Source organism: Dermochelys coriacea, chromosome 1, assembly GCF_009764565.3.
Source record: "Dermochelys coriacea isolate rDerCor1 chromosome 1, rDerCor1.pri.v4, whole genome shotgun sequence".
NCBI lineage: Eukaryota > Metazoa > Chordata > Testudines > Dermochelyidae > Dermochelys > Dermochelys coriacea.
In genome coordinates this window covers 323092359-323114121 of record NC_050068.2, presented here as the reverse complement: position 1 = coordinate 323114121, position 21763 = coordinate 323092359, and the positions used below count along the sequence as shown (strand labels likewise).

The 21763-nt window shown below is 40.1% G+C and overlaps 1 protein-coding gene across 1 annotated transcript in view; it reads right to left on the bottom strand.

Annotated features, from left to right (window-relative positions):
* The window catches only part of CELSR1 (cadherin EGF LAG seven-pass G-type receptor 1), a 292313-nt gene that overhangs the window by 65924 nt on the left and 204626 nt on the right, over window positions 1–21763 (bottom strand). The window contains 3 exon segments of the mRNA XM_043507789.1: window positions 11714–11839; window positions 13693–13856; window positions 15098–15255. Of these exon segments, the coding sequence (XP_043363724.1) occupies window positions 11714–11839; window positions 13693–13856; window positions 15098–15255 (448 nt within the window).

The window sequence follows — 21763 nt, the reverse complement described above, 5'->3', positions numbered from 1 at the left end:
CTACGCTCTACAGCAAGATGTTGTTGCCAGCTCACCACAAGCAGACAGGGAAGGAAATGGACAACAGAATTCATCTGCTGAAGTGAGCTGTAGCTCACAAAAGCTTATGCTCAAATAAATTTGTTAGTCTCTAAGGTGCCACAAGTACTCCTTTTATTTTTGTGGATACAGACTAACACGGTAGCTACTCTGAAAAGAATTCATAGTGTAGCTTCCCATTTTGAATTCTCCTCTCTAAATAATCAGTACTCCACAGTTCAGTACTGTTGTATACATTTGACTTGATTCACTCTTGACATATAGTTTCACCCCCTCACAGCTCCTCTTCCCTAAAGGTCTCACCAACGGAGAGCAGCTTTAAAATGCAATTAGAACTCCACAGGAGCCCAGCCAGTGGAAGGAAAAATTGACTTCTGAGAAATACAGGTCTGCAATCAGAACCTCATGTATTCCACAGTTGTGGCATTTGCCACAGAATCCACTCTTTGCCTATCCTTTGTTGCAGAACTGTGCTCCAAAATCTAAACTTTCATTTTTAAAATACATTTTATGTTTCTAGCTCTCGTTTGCAAGATAATCTTGGCAATATGAACTGAGTGTAAATGATGCAGAGATGTCTACCTAATCCTGCAGACAGCCTGAAACAATAGGTCTGAGGGCTCATCCATTCATCTGATGGAGGAGCTAATACTGTACCCTAAACATGATTATTTAAATGTCAACATTGCTTACGGTTTCACTGCTCATCATTTTTGCAGAAACATCCAGAAATATCGTTTAGCAAACAACCTCAAACTGCTTCCCACACCACCCTGTGTTCCAAAAGCTCCGATGTCCCCTATCCAGCATCCCCCTGACTTCTGTAACACAGCTGTGTGTGGTCAATACTATAATCTCTGGCAATCTGAAAATGTAGGGAACAACAAACAACAAAATGTAAACAACATTTGGGCTACTTTTATGCTTCCTTTATTCTTTTTCATAATTAACTTGTTAAAATATCTCTGTTTTTTTAATTTAAATGAAACTATCACCAAATGTCCTGTCTGCCTCACCAGAAGGCTATAGGATCAAGGGACCCTGCTACAGAACTTAATTGCAGCTTGCTGTGAAGGACATGGGGCCTTGTCTACAGATGACAAATGTAAACATACTGGTTTGTTGTTGGGTTTGCTAATGCTCCATTTAGATTTCCACACACCCAAGCTGCTAGATGTACGTTTCTTCTTCCATTTATGCTTTGTCTTCCTCTAACCCCACGGGGACTCCTAGCTATTGGTCTAATGAATTATTACTTGTGTTATGGTAGTGTCCAATTGTGCTAGACACTGGATAGATACACAGGATGACATTGTAAGGATAAGGCCTTTTCCTGTAGCCATATTGTAAAGTCTGAGGCCTTTGTTCACAGCCATATTAGGAGAACAGCAGCCATGAGCTAAGAAGCAGGAAGTCACATCGTCACATTCCATCTAAATTACATTAAAACTGCATAATATTGGCCTGTTAAGAAGTCAATCCTGTCCTAATAGTACCATCATCACCAGATAAAGAAATAGATCTTAAGATGGTTAAAGAAACTTTGTTTGATGGCATTCTGTCTAGCAAGAAATCACCTTATCAACAAGTTATGGTTGTGAAATCCCTACTTCTTTTTGTTTATCTTTATGGTCCCCATTTCTCTATTGTTTATCTGCATGGTCTCTGTCTGGTTCTCTGATTGTTTCTGTCTGTTACATAACTAATCTTGCTAGGTGTAAATCAATTAAGGTGATGGGGTATGATTGGGTTAAAGAATTGTTTTACCATAAGTTAGGATTGGTTAGAAAATTGTTTAGTAATACTTTACTTAAATGATGGGTTAAGATATAGCTAAGCAGGACTCAAGGTTTCACTATATAAACTGGGGTCCAAAGGAAGTTCTTGGGAACCAATTCCAGGACACAGCCCCAAGATCAGAACTGCCAGACCTCAACACCATGCAGAAGCTGTTGTCCCCCAGATGTCTGCCTTATTGGGAATTGTGAGCACTGTATGCTTTGCGTATGCATTCTGTTTTGGTGATGTTAATAAAATAGAGGTTAAGTAGGATATTACCGTGTAAGGTTCTTTCACTGGTAAAAGACCCCCTAAACCCACAAAGATTAAGCCCTGAATCCACAGGGAATGGCTGTTGCTCTGAGCCCACAGGCAATGAGTGTTTACTCAGAGCCCACGGAGGAGTAGAGCCTGGAGCCCTAGGAGGGGTAAAGTTAGGTGCCATTCCCCCGGAGTTCTAGGAACTGGGAAAGGGTGGGGGTGCCTAAATCAACCAGGTTATGCCTTGAGCCTAGGAACTAGGTAGAGATGGGATGTCCTAGAGTGTGCGGGCAACAAATTTAGGGTAAAGTTGGGTGCCTTATACCCAAAGCCCTAGAAACTGGGAAAGGGTAGAGATGCCTAAATTAATTTACACCTTGAGCCCTGGAAAGGTAAAGGTGAGTGCCCTAGAGTATGTATAACAGAGAACTGTGTGCGGGTAACAACATGGCCCCTGTCCTGAAGAGCTTAACACTCAAATAAGATTCTTGGCCTAGCCAAGTTCATTGATATATACACAGTAAGGCTGAAAGAGATGCAAAATTGCTAAAACAGCTGTTCGGAATATATCAGTCAACTGAGCCCAAATAAGGATTTTACATTTAGTCTAAACTTTTCAAAACCAGAAGTCTCCCAAGTCTATATTTAGGCACCTAAATAAGTGGCCTGAATTTCAAAAGTGCTGAGCATCAGTAGCTCCCATTGACTTCAACTTTAGGCTCCTGAAATTCTTGTCCACATTTGCTAGCAGTTCCCTTCTTTTTGCATGTGTGAATTGTCTTTATAGACATTTTGCCCCACAGCTATATTATGAGAAATAAGTAAGTTATTTGTGACCTGTTGCCTACAGACTGAAAATTCTTCAAGAAATTAAAGCTTTGGCAAGAATAAGCAATACAGCACTATATTTAATGCATAAGAAACCTTTGCAATAGGGAATAATACTGTTGCATTTACCATGAATCATACTGGTTATGATTCACATCATGATTAGGTATTAAAACGTACTGTGATGCATGGCTCAAAAGGGTTAAACATCCTGCAAAATAAATAACCCTCAAAAGACATGTGGGGAGATAATGTTTGTGTTTTTGTGTATTTACATATGTATGAGTAGGGTGGACAATGTAATCAACAGTCACTGTCTATGCTGTATTCTGATATCATTTAAATAAATTGTAAACATGGGATATCTTGGTATTCATCTCTCTTTGAGATGTACTGTGAATGGTGGAGGAACAAGCAAATGACCTTGTGTTAATCTGTATAGCTAAATACTGGATTACCTTTGTTCCCCAGAAAATCTCAACTTGTCAAAGAGGACATGAATGTATAAAAGATCCTTGGGCCCTGATTCTGTCATCTCAGATCTGCTTAGACTTCATCAGGGGAGGTTTGAGTCACAAGACTGAGGTCTCAGTTATGCTGGTATGCCCTGAATATGAGATTTGGGCATTGGAATATGACCTATTAACTGAATTCTAAAGGAACTCTTTGCAACTACAAAGCTCACCATCTCTGCTGTGAATCTGAACCTCAATGAATTGAACTCATGTCTGTATGTATATTTGATCTTTTAACCATACTCTCTCTCTTTTGTTTTTTAATAAATTTTAGTTAATAAGAATGGCTGTAGCGTGTATTTGGGTAAGATCTGAACCATTCATTAACCTGGAAGGTGATGTGTCTGATCCTTTGGGATTGGTAGAACCTTTTCTTTTATATGATGAAATAAGATTACAGAAATTTTCATCATATTTGACATGGGTACCTGGATGGAGGCTTGAGACTGGATCACTTTTAGGGAACTATGTTGTTTGGACTTCTGCGTAACCAGTAAGGTAATAAAGAACTTGTTGGTGCTGGTCTGGTGAATCTAAGTATTGGAATATCCACCGGATTTTTGAGGATTGTCTGCCCCATTCTTTGCTATTTGCCCTAACTGAGTGACCACAGCTGGCTCCCCACTAGGACCCCAGTCACACGTACCTTTTAATTATGTAAAATAGCCAGGTAATTTTTTTTACTCCAAAAACCTGATCATAGAATAATAGATTTTAAGGTCAGAAGGGACCATTATGATCATCTAGTCTGACCTCCTGCACAACGCAGGCCACAGAATCTCACCCACCCACTCCTGTAGCAAATCCCTGACCTATGTCTGACCTACTGAAGTCCTCAAATTGTGGTTTAAAGACTTCAAGGTGCAGAGAATCCTCCAGTAAGTGACCCGTGCTCCACGCTGCAGAGGAGGGTGAAAAACCCCCATGGCCTCTGTCAATCTGCCCTGGAGAAAAATTCCTTCCCGATCCCAAATATGGCAATCAACTAAGCCCTGAGCATGTGGGCAAGACTCACCAGCCAGACACCCAGGAAAGAATTCTCTGTAGTAACTTAGGTCCCACCCCATCTAACATCCGATCACAGGCCATTGGGCATATCTACCGCTAATAGTTGAAGATCAATTTAATTGCCAAAATTAGGCTATCCCATCATATCATATCCTCCATAAACTTAGCAAGCTTAGTCTTGAAGCCAGATATGTCTTTTGCTCTTCCTTTGGAAGGCTGTTCCAGAACTTCACTCCTCTGATGGTTAGAAACCTTCGTCTAATTTCCTGATGGCCAGTTTATATCCATTTGTTCTTGTGTCCACATTGGTACTGAGCTTAAATAATTCTTCTCCCTCTGTGATATTTATCCCTCTGATATATTTATGGAGAGCAATCATATCTTCTCTCTGCCTTCTTTTGGTTAGGCTAAATAAGCCAAGTTCTTTGAGTCTCCTTTCATAAGACATGTTTTCCATTCCTTGGATCATCCTAGTAGCTCTTCTCTGAACCTGTTCTAGTTTGAATTAATCCTTCTTAAACATGGGAGACCAGAACTGCACACAATATTCCAGATGAGGTCTCACCAGTGCCTTGTATAAAGCTACTAATACCTCCTTATCTCTACTGGAAATACCTTGCCTGATGCATCCCAAGACCGCATTAGCTTTTTTCACAGCCATATCACATTGGCGGCTCATAGTCATCCTGTGATCAACCAATACTCCAAGGTCCTTCTACTCCTCTGTTACTTCCAAGTGATGCGTCCCCAGTTTATAACTAAAATTCTGGTTATTAATCCCTAAATGCATGATCTTGCACTTTTCACTATTAAATTTCACCCTATTACTACTACTCCAGTTTACAAGGTCATCCAGATCTTCCTTTATGATATCCCGGTCCTTCTCTGTATTGGCAATACCTTCCAGCTTTGTGTCACCCACAAACTTTAATAGTGCATTCCTGCTTTTTGTGCCAAGGTCAGTAATAAAAAGATTAAATAAGATTGGTCCCAAAACCTATCCTTGAGGAACTCTACTAGTAACCTCCTTCCAGCCTGACAGTTCACCTTTCAGTGTGACCCGCTGTAGTCTCCCCTTTAACCAGTTCCTTATCCACCTTTCAATTTTCATATTGATCTCCATCTTTTCCAATTTAGCTAATAATTCTCCACATGTAACCGTATCAAATGCCTTACTGAAATCAAGGTAAATTAGATCCACTGCGTTCCCTTTGTCTAAAAAATTTGTTACCTTCTCAAAGAAGGAGATCAGCTTCGTTTGACACGATCTACTTTTTGTAAAGCCATGTTGTATTTTGTCCCAATTACCATTGACCTCAATGTCCTTAACTACTTTCTCCTTCAAAATTTTTTCCAAGACCTTGAATACTACAGATGTCAAACTAAGAGGCCTGTAAAAAGAAAAGGAGTACTTGTGGCACCTTAGAGACTAACAAATTTATTAGAGCATAAGCTTTCGTGAGCTACAGCTCACTTCATCGGATGCATTTGGTGGAAAAAACAGAGGGGAGATTTATATACACAAACACAGAGAACATGAAACAATGGGTTTATCATACACACTGTAAGGAGAGTGATCAGGACAAAGTCACAAAGTTCAGCCACCAGGTTAGCCGTGACAGTATCGGGGATACTGTTCCTGACGGCTTGTAGTCCATCTTTGTGTGGAATGTTGGTGTAGAGGGTGTTGTTGGTGTTGGTGTAGAGGGCTTCTACATCCATAGTGGCTAGGATGGTGTTTTTAGGAAGATCACCAATGGACTGTAGTTTCCTCAGGAAGTCAGTGGTGTCTCGAAGATAGCTGGGAGTGCTGGTAACGAAGGGCCTGAGGAGGGAGTCTACATAGCCAGACAATCCTGCTGTCAGGGTGCCAATGCCTGAGATGATGGGGCGTCCAGGATTTCCAGGTTTATGGATCTTGGGTAGCAGATAGAATACCCCAGGTCGGGATTCTAGGGGTGTGTCTGTGCGGATTTGTTCTTGTGCTTTTTCAGGGAGTTTCTTGAGCAAATGCTGTAGTTTCTTTTGGTAACTCTCAGTGGGATCAGAGGGTAATGGCTTGTAGAAAGTGGTGTTGGAGAGCTGCCTAGTAGCCTCTTGTTCATACTCCAACCTATTCATGATGACGACAGCACCTCCTTTGTCAGCCTTTTTGATTATGATGTCAGAGTTGTTTCTGAGGCTGTGGATGGCACTGTGTTCTGCATGGCTGAGGTTATGGGGTAAGCGATGCTGCTTTTCCACAATTTCAGCTCGTGGACGTCGGCGGAAGCACTCTATGTAGAAATCCAGGCTGCTGTTTCGACCTTCAGGAGGAGTCCACCCAGAATCCTTCTTTTTGTAGTGAACAGTATCCCCGATACTGTCACGGCTAACCTGGTGGCTGAACTTTGTGACTTTGTCCTGACCCATAACTATTTCACATTTGGTGACAATGTATACCTTCAAATCAGCGGCACTGTGATGGGTACCCGCATGGCCCCACAGTATGCCAACATTTTTATGGCTGACTTAGAACAACGCTTCCTCAGCTCTCGTCCCCTAACGCCCCTACTCTACTTGCGCTACATTGATGACATCTTCATCATCTGGACCCATGGAAAAGAAGCTCTTGAGGAATTCCACCATGATTTCAATAATTTCCATCCCACCATCAACCTCAGCCTGGACCAGTCCACACAAGAGATCCACTTCCTGGACACTACGGTGCTAATAAGCGATGGTCACATAAACACCACCCTATATCGGAAACCTACTGACCGCTATTCCTACCTACATGCCTCTAGCTTTCATCCAGATCATACCACTCGATCCATTGTCTACAGCCAAGCGCTACGATATAACCGCATTTGCTCCAACCCCTCAGACAGAGACAAACACCTACAAGATCTCTATCATGCATTCCTACAACTACAATACCCACCTGCTGAAGTGAAGAAACAGACTGACAGAGCCAGAAGAGTACCCAGAAGTCACCTACTACAGGACAGGTCTAACAAAGAAAACAACAGAACGCCACTAGCCATCACCTTCAGCCCCCAACTAAAACCTCTCCAACGCATCATCAAGGATCTACAACCTATCCTGAAGGACGATGCATCACTCTCACAGATCTTGGGAGACAGACCAGTCCTTGCTTACAGACAGTCCCCCAATCTGAAGCAAATACTCACCAGCAACCACACACCACACAACAGAACCACTAACCCAGGAACCTATCCTTGCAACAAAGCCTGTTGCCAACTCTGTCCACATATCTATTCAGGGGATACCATCATAGGGCCTAATCACATCAGCCACACTATCAGAGGCTCCTTCACCTGCGCATCTACCAATGTGTTATATGTCATCATGTGCCAGCAATGCTCCTCTGCCATGTACATTGGCCAAACTGGACAGTCTCTACGTAAAAGAATGAATGGACAGAAATCAGACGTCAAGAATTATAACATTCAAAAACCAGTTGGAGAACACTTCAATCTCTCTGGTCACTCGATCACAGACCTAAGAGTGGCTATACTTCAACAAAAAAGCTTCAAAAACAGACTCCAACGAGAGACTGCTGAATTGGAATTAATTTGCAAACTGGATACAATTAACTTAGGCTTGAATAGAGACTGGGAATGGATGAGTCATTACACAAAGTAAAACTATTTCCCCATGGTATTTCTCCCTCCCACCCCACCCCCCACTGTTCCTCTGATATTCTTGTTAACTGCTGGAATTAGCCTACCTTGCTTGTCACCATGAAAGGTTTTCCTCCTTTCCCCCCCCTGCTGCTGGTGATGGCTTATCTTAAGTGATCACTCTCCTTACAGTGTGTATGATAAACCCATTGTTTCATGTTCTCTGTGTGTGTGTATATATAAATCTCCCCTCTGTTTTTTCCACCAAATGCATCCGATGAAGTGAGCTGTAGCTCACGAAAGCTTATGCTCTAATAAATTTGTTAGTCTCTAAGGTGCCACAAGTACTCCTTTTCTTTTTGCAAATACAGACTAACACGGCTGCTACTCTGAAACCTAAGAGGCCTGTAGTTATTCGGATCGCCTTTTTTTTAAACCTTTCTTAAAAATAGGAACTATGTTAGCAATTCTCCAGTCATACGGTACAACCCCTGACTTTACAGTTTGATTAAAAATTCTTGCTAATGGGCTTGCAATTTCATGTGCCAGTTCCTTTAATATTCTTGGATGAAGATTATCCGAGCCCTCCGATTTAGTCCCATTACGATGTTTGAGTTTGGCTTCTACCTTGGATGTGGTAATATCTACCTCCATATCCTCATTCCCATTTGTTGTCCTACCATTACTTCTCATTAGCCTTATTAAAGACTGAGGCACAGTATTTGTTTAGATATTGGGCCAAGCCTAGATTATCCTTAACCTCCACTCCATCCTCAGTGTTAAGCGGTCCCACTTCTTTCTTTCTTTCTTTCTTTCTTTCTTTCTTTCTTTCTTTCTTTCTTTCTTTCTTTCTTATTTATATGGCTATAGAACCTTTTACTATTGGTTTGAATTCCCTTTGCAAGGTCCAACTCTACATGGCTTTTGGCCTTTCTCACTTTATCCCTACATGTTCTGACCTCAGTAAGGTAGCTTTCCTTGCTAATCCCTCCCATCTTCCACTCCTTGTTAGCTTTCTGCTTTTTCTTAATCACCTTTCTGAGATGCTTGCTCATCCAGCTTGGTATACAACTCCTGCCTATGCATTTTTTTCCCCCTTCTTGGGATGCAGGCTTCTGATAGTTTCTGCAACTTTGACTTGAAGTAATTCCAGCCCTCCTCCGCCTTTAGATCCACACGTTTTTCAGTCCAATCCACTTCCTTAACTAATTTCCTTAATTTTTTAAAGTTAGCCTTTTTGAAATCAAAAACCCTAGTCACAGATCTGTTTTTGTTTATCCTTCCATTTAGTTTGAACTGAATTAGCTCATGATCGCTCGAACCAAGGTTGTCCCCTACAATCACTTCTTCTATGAGGTCTTCACTGCTTACTAAAACCAATCTAAAATGGCACCCCCTCTTGTTGGTTCAGCAACTACTTGGTGAAGGAATCCATCAGCTATCATATCCAGGAAAATCTGAGCCCTGTTATTATTACTAGCACTTGTTCTCCAGTCTATATCTGGGAAGTTAAAGTCTCCCACCATCACAAAATTCCCATTAGTATTTACTTCTTTAAAAACATTAAAGAGGTCTCTATCCATATCCAAATCGGATCCCAGTGGTCTATAGCACACCCCAAGCAATATCCCAGGGGAGGCTCAAGTAGCTTTCTTCCCCAATGTGATTTTTGTCACAGACTCCATCTTATCCATTCCATCACTTCTTATTTCTTTACAGTCTACCTCATTATTGATGTACAATGCTACTCCACCACCTTTACCTTTATTTCTGTCTTTCCTAAACAGCATATGCCCTTCAGTACCCGTACTCCAGTCATGACTACTATTCCACCATGTTTCTGTTATCCCTATAGTATCTGGTTTCACTTCCTGCACCAGTAGCTCTAGTTCCTCCATTTTGTTACTTAGGCTCTTTGTATTAGTGTACAAACATTTTAATTTTTGCTGTTTGGCTTCGCTCACATTCTTTACCCGATTGAGCACAGACATTCTACTGCCAATATTACCTATTAGATTGGTATGTACACTGCCCTTCCGCATTATGTCCATTCTCCTACCCACAGCTGTATTCTTTCTTACTTCATTTTCTTTCCTCTCAAAGAGAAAATCTGGCATGGAGATTACCTGTACATGTCCCAACCATCTCCCCTGAATTCCTAGTTTAAAGCTCTCTGATGATCTGATACTTTTTTTTCTTGGTATAATAGGTCAAGGAAATATGAATTTGATACAACTCTTGATCTTTCTATCCAAAATCAGGAGAAAGAGAGAAGAGAATCAGGCCCCTTGACTTCAATGGAATTATTCCACCTTTACACCAGTATGAATGATATCAGAATTAGGCCCTGCCATTTTAGCCAATCATCCAATCCTGCAGTTTCAGCACAGTTAATCTCACTGGAGAGATTAACCAGTCAGGTGCTATATAACACATGACCCATATAGCGAATGGTTGACAAAGCTACCTGTCATCAGGCAACATCACAAATGAGGTCTTTCTTTTTGAGGAACCATCATCCAATAATCACTCTAGCATCTATTTCCTGCTAGCGGAAAGGAAGAGTGTGCCTTACTTTCTTTGGCAACACAGAATAAGGAAACCGCCTGCTCAAACTGCAAAGAAGCATGAGTCAGATTACACCAGTGTACATCTGGAATAATTCCATTCACTTCAATGGAGTTACTCCAGATTTACACTAGGGCAGGTGAGACTAGAATCTGAACTTTTATTTCTTAGAAAGCAACCTAAATCTAGGAGATTTTCCCCTTAGAATGGGAGCATCGCTACAAATTAGCAACCTGTACTAACCCAGGCTAGCTGCTATTCCCATTTAGACTGTGGGTCTGGGGCTGTAATGCCAGTGCTGCTGTGCTGAACCTCAGCCTCCAGTTATGGTTTTCCTAATGAGGAACCTCCATTACTTCCCCAGGAAAGGAACTGGGTCCAAATTTTTCATTCCCTTATAAAGCATACCTGCTGCTCCTTTCCTATATTTTGTTAACAAGTTTTACATATCTATACACAGTGTTTTCAGTCATAAGTATAGCCCAATAAAATATAAAGTGTTCTTATTAAGGAGGTTTCAGAGTAGCAGCCATGTTAGTCTGTATCCATAAAAAGAAAAGGAATAAATTTGTTAGTCTCCAAGATGCCACAAGTACTCCTTTTCTTATTAAGGAGGGACTTGCCTTCCGCTGAAGGAAGTAATAATTAAGTCCATGTTCATTTTGGGCATGATCCAAAGCCCACTAAAGTCAAAGGGAGTCTTTCCATTAATTTCAATGTGCTTTGGATCAGATGATTTTATTTTAAGCAAATTACGAATAGTGACAAGCTTTGTAGAACTAATTCACTAATGTTAGTATATAGATAATAGGAAAAGATAAAAGCTGTTACTGTTTATCCCAATAGGATTTCTGATTGATATTTTCCTGCTTTTTGAACCAAAAGTCAGCAACCATCTTTAATATATAGATGAGCACACACAGTTATTTCAAATATACAATGGATGAATTTTACATTTTATTGCAATATTCCATTATCTGTCCCCTAAAGCATCTCAAACTTTCATATACATTATGAGATGTTAATTATTAAAAACTAAATGCTAAAACACACAGGTAAACTTGAGGATACATACGCTTGTGCACCTACCTTGCTCACAGTTTTTCCCACCATACCGCAGGGGGCACTCACACATGTAGGTGTTCCATTTATTCACGCATGTGCCTCCATTTTGACACCAGTTAGTATCACAGTAGTTCTTCTGAGCTGCACAACCTGGAATTTAGAAAGCAGAGCTATTCAGCCTAAAACCATTCCCCATCTGTGTATTTGGTAATGGTGGTTACATCACACCAAAACAGGCTTCAAATGACTGTAACAATAAGTTTCTGAGTGACCCTCTCTGGGCTTTTTTCAATTCTGAAGGGAAAGGAAATCATTAAAGCATTACAACACTTTGAGAGCCACTTGATCAAAGGAAAGCAAGAAACCTCTCAGATAAAGACAAAGGGCTTAATTCTGGTGTAACTCTACTGAAGCCAATGGAGTTATACTACGTAAGAATGTGCATCCAAATCAGAAAGCAACCAAACTGAAATCTTTCTTTGTTCTGAAACAGGAGCATATTTACCTAGATGAAAAACCAAATTGTGTTCAGCTAATTTTAAGGTAAAGACACAATCTGGCAAAAGCCAGATAATTCAAAGTTAGTGCTGAAGTTCCACCCTCAACTCATGGTCATTACTCATTAATTACCTAATAAGAACACACAGGATCAGAAGTGAGTGCCTCTACTAGACCTCCACCAGGCTGTGAGAAGAAGGAACTAACTACTTTTACACAACAGTGATTTGCTCTGCTCTGCCCTGCCCTCTGGATATCTGAGCACCACTTCCCGCTTGCTGCCTCTTCCAATACAGGAGCCAGACAGCTGAGATTGTACTCTGAAACTGGTCACTTTATAAGGCAGTACAGCAGTATTCAGCAGGCCAGAAGAAGTGCAGCTCATGTTTCATTTTTAAACCACAGCTTTTAAAAACTCATGATAAGTATGCACAAGCTTCTGAGTAGCTTGCATTTCAGGTTTGGAGAGTTATTGCATTTGTTTTAAAGTATAACCAGAATTGGTTAAAATATTCCACTCTTCTTGACCTCATTACACGTAGTTTCAGAGCAGAGTGAGCTTTAATAGCTGAGATGCAAACACATGAAAATGGAGGGTTATTAAAACAAATTCTGGTGCCACTGTTACAGTTCAGGGCAGATGTGCCACTCAAGTACCACCTTGCCATCAGAGTGCATGAAATACGACTTAGAGCAATGTTCATTTAGGGCTAAATTCTATGTGCAAATCCCTGGATGATATTCTCCTCAGTGCAGAGGACCTACAGAAGCTTTGTGAACCTCCTAAATGCCATTTCATTCTTTAAGTGGTGCACACAGCCTCAGAACATTGTGTGGGTCTTCGGCACTGGTATGAATTTCTCCTCACTCAGATAAATGGGGTACATGTAGGGGATTTATACAGTGACCAGACTAGAAAGACTACAATATTTTCCCCTTATTTTCCAGACTGCTTCATGGTGGCTACTACAGCTTCAAAGGTGCAACAACTTCTGTGGCTGTTATATTTCTCCCAGAGAGATGGCAGAAGGGTTGGCAGTGAAGAGTAAAAGCGTGTTTCCCTCTCCACATAACCCTATCCAACCTGCTCTGCACTAGGGTTGGGCAGACTCCTTATTCGTAGTCCCAAATCCTCCCCTCCACTGTTCAGCTGAGCTGAAATAGTTCCAAGATGAATTGGGCCTTCCATATCCAGTGGCAGATTTGCGGGGGTGGGGAATGTAGGAGGAGGGTAGGATTTCTCCTGAGGGGAAAAATTTCAAGGACTGTCATAGCAAAAATGTACATGTGCCTCACTGCTGTGTACATGGGCAACTAGTTGACCTACACCAGTTTGCACCCTGCTAATCAAATGCTATTTTTCACATGGAAAGGTTGCACTTGCAGTTTTCCATGCATTCCCCCATGCACCCTCCTTTGAAAATCTGTTTCTTGGTATGCACAAGAACTCTCAGCGTGACAGAAAGCTTTTTCTTGTGGCCTTTTGAAGATCTGGGAGTTTATACCTGCAAGAGTGCCATTATTGGCTATAAAACTAGCCATGTCGATTGGCTTGTTGTCAATGGAGAGGTTCTTCATACAGCCAATAAACTCTCTGTTGTGCACAGGGAAGTCTTCAGGCAAGTTTGGGACACCCCCAAGCAGGAGAGGTCCAGTCAGATCCAAAGATCTAAAGAAATAAGAAATTAGCTGGATTATTTTCATGTCATTTGTTTGGCCTCCTTTACATTACAATTTATTCACAGCTAATCTGACTAAAAAAATCTGAGATATTTAACTGTTTTCTGTTAGCTCATTATTTGCAGGATTTAGCTTCACAAGACTGTAAGTACCGATCTCAATAATCAAAAAGAATCATAATAAAATTAGCTGCAAATTTGTAATTTAGGACTGTTGGAGTTGCCATACCAACCACACCAATAGAATCAAATATTGGTCTCTAACAGTGACCAGAACTAGCTATGTTAGAAGGCATAAAGGGAAAATTATGAAACAACATGCATCCATGGAAATTTCTTTTTAATCCCAAGTAGTGAGATGTTGATTTATAGCCTAAAGCAGGAAGGTTGGTATGTTATATACACTTTTATTCTGGCTGGTGTAACTATGGATACTAATTTTGTTATTCATAAATTGCTAGTCCCTTTCTGAATCCTCCTAGGCTCCTTGTGTTAACATCTTGTGGAAGTAGGTTCCACAGGATAGTTATATCACCTACAAAAAGTATATCTTTTAATCAGTTTTAAATGTTAAGGAGACTTTTAACTTCAATGAGTGTCCTCTTGTTCTTGTATTTCAGAAAAGGGATCACCTGACTGGCCTTTTCAATAGAATTCATTATTTTATATATTTCTATCATGTCTTACATGTTATTCATCTTCTCTCTAAACTAAATAATACTAATCTTTTCAATCTTTTCTAAGACAAAAGGCTTTCCATGTATCTAGTGATTTTCATTGGCCGTCTCTGGATCTTTTCTATTTCTCCTCTAGCCTTTCTGCGATGGGATGATGTACCATTGATTTGAATGATGATGTCAAAATCTTTTCAGGATTACTCTCTTTTTCTTAAGGCAGCCTCACATTTTGTTTGCTTTTCTGACTTTTGCTGTACAATGAACTGATGTTTCCGAGCTTTCAACAATGATCACAAACAATTTTTTGTGTGTCTTTATAGTTAGTTATTTTGGACTCAACAATATGTATGAGCCGTTCAAATTGCTTCTTCTGATATACACTGCCTTTCACTTCTGTGCTCTGAATTTCATCTGCCAGTTTAAAGTTAGTCAGTTTGTTTTTTTATAAACGCTTTGCTATGTGCGCTTTTCTTCTCACTGCCATGTGTTGTTGTTATTGCTCAATTCCTTTTAAATAGGAGAATGAATAATAAATATCTGTAAAATGCCCTTACTTTTTTGAGCCACTTTGAGTTCCTTGGGCAGCACATGTGTAGTTCCCAATGAGACTTCCGAAGCGCACAGCCACTGCAGTGTCACAGTCATCCACTGTTACTACCCCCACTTTCTCTCCTGAAGGTCCATGAGGAATTCCTAATCGTCCAATGTGGGGCTTCAAAAAATAAACAACATACCTATAAATAAGGCTACAAACTCAGCAGAATCAACATGCTTGCAGTCCACTCATACAGCATCATTCTGTTTTTAAGATGACTAAAGTAGGCTGTCCAACCAAACATGCATTAGTTAAGGCCATCTCACTTCCAACTCAACTGTGCAACAGGAAACAAAATGGCTGACTTTATCTGAGAATAGTAACAAGCATCCAGAAGAACTGCGTGATGATTTTTCACTCTTGATCTGAATTTGAAAAATAGGTATGTAGCTTGGCCAAAAGCTATTTATTCCTAATTTCTATTGATGAAGTGATCTGGCCCAGCTCACTTAGAACGGTTCTATTGCACCAGCACAGGACGGTTTCCAAACAATTTCACTCCTGTCACCAACTCTCCCCTCTCATCCAAAGTGAAGAGCTCACTTAAAAATATTGTATTTCTCACTCTTTCCCTTGCAAAAGCAGCCTTGACAATATAAACTGACACAATATGTCTCCCTAGGGTTAAAAGCATGAAACCACTTTTTCATTTAAAAGATTGACAGCCACCTCACAGCAACCCAGGACTGTTTCTGCACTTTAGAGTGCAGAAAAAAAATACAGCGACAGGCTACTTGATTTGGGGAAGAGTCCAGATCAAGATCACAACTGTATACCACTGTGTCACCCAACTACTGCTGATGGCACGAGGGCTGCCTCAGAGTCCCACCGACCCCTTCTGGTACCTGAGCCAGCTCCTCTGAAGAGCAGACAGAACAATCTCGGGCCACAAGGAGAGGCAGTTCCACAGGACTGAACAAGGGACAGAGGGCAAGGGACCACTCTCAGCTCTGACACTCAGTACTTCAATGGCCTTTCTTCAATCACATAGTCCAACATTTTCAAATATTTTTGTGGGTGGTGAGAGACATGATCACAAATGCTTTGCAGGGCGGCCAACAAATGTTAAGGCCAGTTATGTTCTTCTACTGTCTATCTGGATACTCACACTATAGCACTGAGCTCCTCACTAGCATTAATGAATTTACGCTCACACAACACCCTTATAAGCAGAGGTGTGGCATTTTACAAACAAAGAAATGAGGCACAGAAAAAAATGATTGATGGTCACAAAAGTCTATGGCACCACCAGGAACTGAACACAAATCTCCACCCAGGGTCTTAACCACAAGAATATCCTTTGTCTTTTTATAGCTCCATTAACTTCAAAAGAGTTATTTCAGTCCGACACCTGTGTAACTAAGAAGAGAACTAAACAGTCACCCAGAAACTGAGATACAGATCCCTCAGACTGAGGAATAACATCTTTGTAAGAGACACAGTAACAGTGTGACAAGGTGGGGGAGGTAATATCTTTTATCGGCCCAGCTTCTGTTGTTAGAAGATACAAGCTTTCAAGCTCACTGTGAGAAAGCGCTCTATGTATGCTCAAAAGCTTGTCTTTTTCACCAGCAGAAAGTGGGCCAATAAAAGATATCACCTCATCCACCCTGTCTCTCTAATTATCCTGGGACCAACAGTGCTTGAAAACATTGCAAACAATAATAGTATCAGTCTAAACAAAATAACAGCAATTGATAAAAAAGAGTCATTTTTCATATTGCATACCTGTAGAAAGCAACTTAGTCCTTCTTTTCTAACTTCACAGCTTCTACGAGAACACTGAATGTAATATAGAGCATTGCATGAGCCAGATCTCGCTCACTTTATTCATGTCCTACTGAGGTCAATGGGGCTACTCAGGATTTAATACCCTACCTATTACATCATTGAAATCAGAGTGATAGTCTTATGATCCTTTGATCATCAATAGTAGCAACTGTTGAAGAAAATCATGATGCATGGGCAAGTTACTTTGGTATTGAATTGTCTGTACTGCAACCTAGGAAGTAGCAAGGGAATAAAAGATCAATTCTGTATGTTTCAGATTTTGCATGAACAAACTTATTGAAATAGTTAACAGTCAGTTTAATCATCTGCAAAGAATAACAGCTTCATTTATAAAGCTAACTATACTGGTGCATAAAAACAGTTTAAAACAAAGTTTCCTGGTCTCAAACAATTCCAGTTGGAAAGTATTTTCCATTTCCTCTATGAACAGATAACATGATCACATAGTTTGGCAGCTGTTCATGTAACCGTTTTGACTTCTATTAAGTGATATTAAGGCATGTTTTGTATTTCCCAGATTCTATGGGCTACAAAGCAGTCTAATTTGGAAAAGATTGGGAGCATACATAGATGCGATGCTGAAAATGTTAGTAACAAGCTGGTCAAAATTAACGAATTAATAAATAAAATATTCTAGCTAATAGCAAAACCTTCTGTTCCCTTAAGTTCAAGATGTTTTAATTAAACAAGTCTGTTGTTTATTAAATTAGAAGCACCAGAGGAACTGGCAGAGAGGGCGTCTTCTCCCTCTACAGGAGGAGTCTGCCCACAGTTAATCAGGCTTGCAACCTGGATTTCCTAGTGAATCCAAAACTGCTTCTGGATGTCAAGTAGCTGCAGTGACCAAGGCAGCTTTTTGTCCCTTATATTTGACTAGAAGTTGCAACTTTTTCTTTTAGCTGATGCTTTGTCTCAGTGATCCTGACCTTTGACACCTCCAGATTAGATTCCTAGAGTATACTCTACATTCTTAGGGCTATACCTTAAGACCGTAAAAGCTTGGAAGCTTAAACTGATACAGAACATGGCAGCCTGTTTGTCACCGAGGGGTCCCCAACTACAGAACTTGCTCCTCGCCTCAGTTCAAAAAATCCTGAATCTTCTGACTTTCTCATCACGTTGCAAGGCCTGTTTGTTCTCCAAGACTCCCTGAAAGGGAGGGATCAATTGCTGGTAAGGGACAAAGTTTGTTGGTGATTTAGTGGGATATGGAGAGTCTTTTTTTCCTTTTAAATATGGTTACAATATCCACCTTTCCAGTACCTGGCATGGGGCATACTTTACAACAAAAAGACAAACATCTAAAATGATGTAAGTAAATATTAAAATAAATCAAGTAACTGCTCCTTATACAGAAGAGTTCAAAGTAACAATGTATCAGGAATAACAGTTCAAAGAAAAGTAAACTGGTGAGATTAAATGATAGCAGACAAAGCATTCCTATTTAGGGTCTGATCCTTGCTCATATGGAAGACATATGAGAGTTTTGCCATTGACTTCAACAGGAGAAGGACGGGGCCCTTACAGAAGAGAGGTTCAGTACAAAATAATAACATCCACACTGTTATTCTCTGAGAGGGAGATTTTCAAGGACACAAGTGGGAGCTAGGTGCCCTGTTCCCATGACTTTAATGGGAACTGAGCACCTAGCTGCCCTTTGTGCCTTTGAAAATCTCTTCTTGAAACACCATGCTACCTAAAAGCCAAGTTTCATTAGCTTTGCTGTACAGTAATTCTGCATTCATGAATAAATGTTCAATGCGGTGCACAGGAATTTACCAGCATGACTCCCATTAATGTTAATGGAAGTCATGTAACGAAGTCTCTGCTCACAGAACTGAAAATTTACCTCTCACTGTCTAACCTTAAGGGCTGCCTTTCCACATAGTGTTTGTGTGGCAATAGCTTGGGGTTCAAACTTCAAAGACCACATGCTGAAAAAGTGAGAAATATGCAGAGGATAGAGCATACTACCTAAAAAATAATTTACACAGAGGTCTCAGTTTCACATATGCAAATCAGAAATGAAGTTGATTCTTCCCGGTCTCACAAAAACAAGCTGCACCTTGCAGAGTATTCTCATCATTATCATGTCCTCCGCTCAAGTATGTTGCACCAATTCTTAGTTTTGCTTGCTATGTTGCCAATGAAAAACCTTACAGATTCTTGTCTTACTTGGATAAGGGTAAGAAGCAGCTCCGGCTAATCAATCAAGCATAGGCTTTTGGGAGCCAGGAACCCCCCATTTCTAATCCCACTTTGGACACTGACCCATTCTGTAGCCTGGACATATCACTTAGCCTCCATGTATTTGACTTTCCACCGTCTGTAAAATAGCAATAATAATATTTACCTCCCTCAGATGAGGGGAATTAGCACACACAATCTCCACAGAGCTTTAAAAATATTAACTATGCCTCAACACTCCAGTGAGAGAGGTTAGAGTTCTGACACCATTTTAAGGAGGGTCAATCTGAGGTTTAGGGTTTAACCCATGACATTCCCCATGACATAGAGGGAGCCATGGTTAGCCTCACGATTATAATGAAAAAAGAAAAGGAGTACTTGTGGCACCTTAGAGACTAACAAATTTATTTGAGCATAAGCTTTCGTGAGCTACGAAAGATATGTTCACTGAATGCATCCGATGAAGTGAGCTGTAGCTCACGAAAGCTTATGCTCAAATAAATTTGTTAGTCTCTAAGGTACCACAAGTACTCCTTTTCTTTTTGCGAATACAGACTAACACGGCTGCTACTCTGAAACCTGTGATTATAATGAAGAAGTTCCAGACTTCCAGGCCTGTTTAATCAGACCACCTCTCTCCTTCAGACCATGATAAAGGCACCTGTGAGATGTCTCAGACTCAATGAATGACATCAAATGTGATCTGGAGGAACCATCTTCTCAGAGCCCAAAAGTAAAGATGACATCCTTTTGGGTGCAGATTTTCTATTTCTAAGGTCTATAGCAGACTCAGGTGACACCTCCACATGTATTTTATTCAAGATGTCAGGTCAGATTCTAGTAAGATCCAGCTGAGGAGTGGCAATCTGTTTGGCTTTTTTCCTGATTCTTCAACATAAACAAACATACATATACTCTCACAGGTATATGATGCTAAGAATCTTAATCTGTGAAATTTCTGTTTTACAGTGATGGGGTCATCAGAATGTGTGTCTGTTTTATAGTCTGCAAATTTGATATCCTTTCTGTTAGTATATCACTTTAAAAGTCAGAGACAATGCTAAATTAATGTACTTCAGTATGATTTAGAAGTTCCATCCACTGAAAGCAAATATTTAAATCATTCATGCTCCATTCAGTTATCTATTAAAGGTACAGATGGTCTTATGGTAAATACTGTAGAGAAGAGATCCACAGATTAAGGGATAATGCAGGCTCTGTCTTAAACACTTAATGGCTACATTTTTTGTACTGCATTAATTATATTTCTCACATGTTACAAACTAAGTTCAGTGGCCAGTTTAACAAAATAACTCAAACCTCTGTGGATTTATTTGTAAATAAATCAGATCCACAACACTTAATATTTTGTACTTATCAATAATATTTGCAAAGTAAAAACTGTTTCTTTGGTCAGTTAGTGGCAGAGGTGGGACACAACTCTGGATTTCCTGCTCTGTGCTTAATCCTCTAGACTACATGGATTTTACGGTGACATCACCTTCATCTCCTTCATTAGTGGCAGCTTTCTCAAAATTCACAAGCGCACATTTTTGAGTGGAAGTGCCAACTTTATTTTTCGGAAACATTCAGAGAGTAAAAAATATTTTCATTCAACCTCATAAAATTGCTTCACTTTTATGGATGCTTCAGGAACTCAACACAAGCTCATTTAGACAATAAACATTTCTATTATAAATATTTCAGTCTGCTCTGGCCTCTTTGCTCCCTTTGAAGCAATTGACAAGAGAGGAAACTACTTTGCAGCAAACTGTAGACAAGGACAACAGTGTGAAAAACATAAATGAGTACCCTTGAAAGGGAGACACAACAAACCTAGTTAAGCTTGGCATAAGGCAATCCATTCTTTTCAGGGCACAGATATGAAGGTGCATATTACAAACTTATTCTTTGTTTAGCTCACTGCACAAAAAGCATCTATTTTTAAAAGTTAAGCTATTAGACTAACGTCCTTTTCAGTGTCAAGACTTAATACACAGTTTAATTTGTTTGCCGTCATCATAACTTATTTTTAAAAAGAAAAGCCATTCCAAAACCAACGGTACCCTTTCTCTATGAAAGCTTCCAAGTTTTTGTTTCCTGGTCAGTAAGTCACACATTGTTTTTGTTAATGAGTAGCTAATGATTTATTGAGGATTTTCAGAGGTTAAAGGTTAAAAAGAATCTGTTTCCTAGTTGTTCTTTTTTAAATTAATATTTTTCTAGACTTTTGTTTGTTTAGCTCAAAAAATTATTAGTGGTATTGTAGGGTAAAATGTAACATATTCATATAACTTTCAAACCAACTTATTTCACAATTTTTCCAGCTCCAGTAATAATTAGCAGAAAATGGAGCACCTTCCAAAGTCTACTGCTGGAAGTTTGCGGTGCCGTTTTGGTTCAAACATGCTCAGTCTCATTAGGCAGCTAGCCATGCTCAGAGAACCCTTTCATTAACCTGTTGGCCTCAGCCCAACTATCTAACCCAGGAAAGTGGGGGAAAAGCCTTCAGATTCCCAGGCAATACTTCACTGCTTCAGTGGTCAAAAAGTTCATTAACTGACAGCTACAAACACCGTCTCGCTGGGCACAGAAATGGGAATCAACCCACTCCAAAAAATAAACAAACTGGAAACAACAAATAAAA